The 2,371-nt window shown below is 50.2% G+C and overlaps 1 protein-coding gene across 1 annotated transcript in view; it reads left to right on the forward strand.

Moving 5' to 3' along the window:
* LOC107300395 (translocon-associated protein subunit beta) overlaps positions 1–2,371 on the forward strand; it is a 12,233-nt gene that overhangs the window by 8,780 nt on the left and 1,082 nt on the right. The window contains exon 4 of the mRNA XM_015829727.2: positions 439–516. Within this exon, the coding sequence (XP_015685213.1) occupies positions 439–516 (78 nt within the window). The remainder of the gene's footprint in view (positions 1–438; positions 517–2,371) is intronic.

Below are 2,371 nucleotides of genomic sequence, written 5' to 3' on the forward strand. Positions count from 1 at the left end.
GGGTGGGCGTGGCTGCGGTGGTAACGGCAGACTGGGTGGGACTAAAAAGTTCAATCAATCAATTCCAATTTTGCAAGAAGTTTTTTTTTCCCGCGAGAAGTTGAAATTGGTTGAACCTTTTTTTTTTTTGCACACGGCGGCGGAGGCCTAAAGCGAAAAGGTTTTATAAAACCCAGCTGAAGGCCTAAGATTGGGGCGACGGCGTGTGTGCCCACAGAGAGGGCTCTGAGTGCCGCCTCTGGCACCCATGCCATAGGTTCGCCACCACTGCTATAGTGTGTTGATGAAGTAATACAAGGGAAGCGGGTCAGTGAGTTTGGGGCACAGGGATCTGGGGCTCTTTGGTGATCTGAGGGCAGAGTTTCGGGGTCCTGGCCTCCGGTGTGCCCCACAAATCAAGACACCCCCTCCTTAATTTTTTATATTTTTTTTGGCTAGGTCGGCTTCACCAGTGCCCCAGGGCAAGGGGGGATCCTGGCCCAGCGAGAATTCGACAGGAGGTTTTCGCCACACTTCGTAAGTAATCTGACTTACACTCCTAATTTCCGTAGTTGGGAATAACGTGAGTACAGGTAGTCCCCAACGTATGACTGATAGTTTAACAACAGTTTGAAGTTCCTAGGGCTACTTATGTTCCAGAGTCAGGGTTCCAAAGGCCACACATACACAAGAACTTTGAGGCTTTGTTTTCCTTAAAAAATCCTATCACTGCTACATAGCTTTGGCACGTACATAATGAAACCAAAAACTGAATCCTCCCTCCCACAATCACCCGTAACAAAGCATAACTCACTCTTTCATTTTACAGTCATCAATCACGTTCTCCAATTAGTTTGAAGTGTGAACTTTCCCTCCCGTCACTCCTCTGGTTACAACTGACCTTGGAAATACTGTACTGAAATATTGTTGTGGCTAACTATCCCCCGAGTACATACTTTCCCAGCCGCTATTCTAACATTGTCTGACTTTAACTCTAGAAGTGATATACAGGTTAAATAACACATGCTTGCTTCTTCATATATGTCAAGCAAGAACATCCGATGTTAGCAGTCTTGACACACACGCACACAAACACATTTCGACCGCTTGGCAACTGCCCCGCGTTTACGGCTGTTTGCAGTGTCCTGCACTCACGTGAACTGTAGTTTACATTTTTTTTGCTGTGGGAAAAAAGCTGGTTTCCAGCTAAAAATGCCCCTACGGACAATGGATTTCCTTAACGATCGTGGTGTCCACCATTGCAGTGATTCCTTTAGCAACTGCCCAAAGACGGTTGTAAAGTCGGGCACAGTCGTGCGGTGCCCCGTTTTAACAACTGGCAGGGCGTACGAGTGTGATCCAGGCTCAGTTACTGTCATAAATCGAAGGATACCTGTAATGTTTGGATGCAAAACGTGGCAGAGAACAGCTTTTTCCCATGAGGGCCAAACCAGCAGAACCGCAGGAGGTTCTGGCCCTGGAACACACCATGTACTGACCCAGGTCGCGTTGGCAGATGCAGGCACCAATGAAGTCTTTTTATTGCACTGCTATACCGCGCGACAGATGGCCCTGCACCAGCCGATAAAGCTTCACCCCAAACTTTCCTGAAGGCAGCCAGTGCAACTCAGTCCCACAAACTAGATCTGAGAGTCCCCAGAGCCGATTCACAAGGCAAGGGGGAAGTCTGTAGTTTGTAAACAAGGTTCTGAGTCCACAGGGCAGAAGCACCGTCCGAAGTCAAAAGAAGCAGAGTTTACAAAGGCCAGGGACGTGCCCGCTGAAGCAATCCATTGTTCGGCCTGTCTGCAGCCGACCCTCCCCTGTGTTTAACCACTTCCCCCAGTGACAGAGGGGCCTGGGACAGCATCGTCCTCAGTCCCTGGACTCTCCAGCCATTCCGGGGAAGATATGCAGCTCCCCATCCCAGCTGACCACTTCCTCCAGGGCCGGAGGGGCCTGAGACAGCATCCTCCTCACCCCTGGACTCTCTAGACATTCCAGGGGAGATGTGCCATCCCTGTCGGATGGCCCCAGTTCTAGTCCCCCCCCCCTCCTCCTCCTCCTCCTCCTCCTCCTCTTCTTCCTCAAAGCCCCCTCCCTTCTAGCATTGATGATGTTACCTAGTTGGATCATGAAATGTCTGCAAGAAAATAACTAAGCTCAGAGAGCACCAAGGACCCCACAGTCCTCTTCCTCCTCTTCCTCCTCTCCTCCTCCTCCTCCTCCTCCTCCTCTTTTTCCTCTTCTTCCTCAAAGCCCCCTCCCTTCTAGCATTGATGATAATGTTATCTAGTTGGGTCATGAAACGTCTGCAAGAAAAGCACCAAGCTCAGAGAGGACCAAGGACCCTACAGTCCTCCTTTTCCCTCCTCCTCCTCCTCCTCCTCCT

Source organism: Protobothrops mucrosquamatus, unplaced genomic scaffold (genome assembly GCF_001527695.2).
Source record: "Protobothrops mucrosquamatus isolate PMUCROS unplaced genomic scaffold, P.Mucros_1.0 scaffold6890, whole genome shotgun sequence".
Lineage (NCBI taxonomy): Eukaryota > Metazoa > Chordata > Lepidosauria > Squamata > Viperidae > Protobothrops > Protobothrops mucrosquamatus.